Source organism: Phoenix dactylifera, chromosome 10, assembly GCF_051530095.1.
Source record: "Phoenix dactylifera cultivar Ajwa chromosome 10, Ajwa_hap1_PhDact_Kaust_v1.1, whole genome shotgun sequence".
Lineage (NCBI taxonomy): Eukaryota > Viridiplantae > Streptophyta > Magnoliopsida > Arecales > Arecaceae > Phoenix > Phoenix dactylifera.
Genome location: NC_143199.1, coordinates 27,947,606 through 27,948,456, shown reverse-complemented (window position 1 = coordinate 27,948,456; position 851 = coordinate 27,947,606). Strand labels below are relative to the sequence as shown.

Here is an 851-nt window from a genome sequence, read left to right as displayed (position 1 = left end):
TGGAAGGCATCAAAAAGCAAATTCAAAGAACTTCTTATTTCTTTGGAAACTGATCTCGGAACCAAATCAAATCTCGTCGAGATTCCTACTCTATGATTTAATTTAAATCTGGAGCCAAATGCAGGAAAAAAAACGCAGTAAATTGATCCTAGTCTTACCACCTTCTGAATTTTGGCATTTGCATGGCTACGATATCACATGCAACATCTCACGTGCATGAGAAGAGACAGAAACAACGAAGTCCACATATGAAAGTTTAAGACAGATACAACAACTCACAAATTACGTACACAAGAGCAAATACATGTTAGGATATATACACCATCAACTCTCTTATACATAGCGAAATTAGGAGAAGATACAAACATAACCCATTCCAAAAGATGACCTACTTCTATTTCCCTCCTCTGCTCCTCTTCTGGCGACTGCGACGCTCCTCTCCGTTGATCCGCTTCTCAGCGCCGCCGGTTTCGTCGTCGATCAAGGCGGAGGCAGCGTAGAGATCGGCGATCAAACGGTACCGCGGCCGCCTCCGCAGCCGCGGGGCCCCACCAAACTCGTGCTGCTCCTCGTCGTCGTCTTCGTCGGCCTCCGCCACCATCGCCGTCGCCGGAGGCCGCGTGTTGACGGATCGAGGAGATGAAGAAGACGCGAACGAGGACGACGAGAGGGTTCGCCGGGGGAACGAGTCGCCGCTGCTCTCACTAAGCTGGACGAGCTGCTCCGCCGCCGCCACCTCGCTCGCCGTGAAGAAATCTTGAAGCGGAGGGATTCGAGTCGTGGGAAGGGCTTCTTCCATCGTCTCCTCCCTCCCTTGAGTCGGACGCGCTCGCTTTTTGTTTGGGGCTTTG

General features: G+C 51.2%; 1 protein-coding gene across 1 annotated transcript; it reads right to left on the bottom strand.

Annotated features, from left to right (window-relative positions):
* Window positions 1-45: 45 nt before the first annotated feature.
* LOC120104443 (uncharacterized) lies at window positions 46-851 on the bottom strand. Its single transcript, XM_039115638.3, has one exon. It carries the CDS (start codon window positions 797-799, stop codon window positions 395-397), a length of 405 nt encoding a protein of 134 aa, XP_038971566.3. The 5' UTR covers window positions 800-851; the 3' UTR covers window positions 46-394.

Excerpts from the sequence above, each read along its gene's own strand:
- LOC120104443 (XM_039115638.3), bottom strand. The coding sequence starts at position 799 with ATGGAAGAAGCCCTTCCCACGACTCGAATCCCTCCGCTTCAAGATTTC.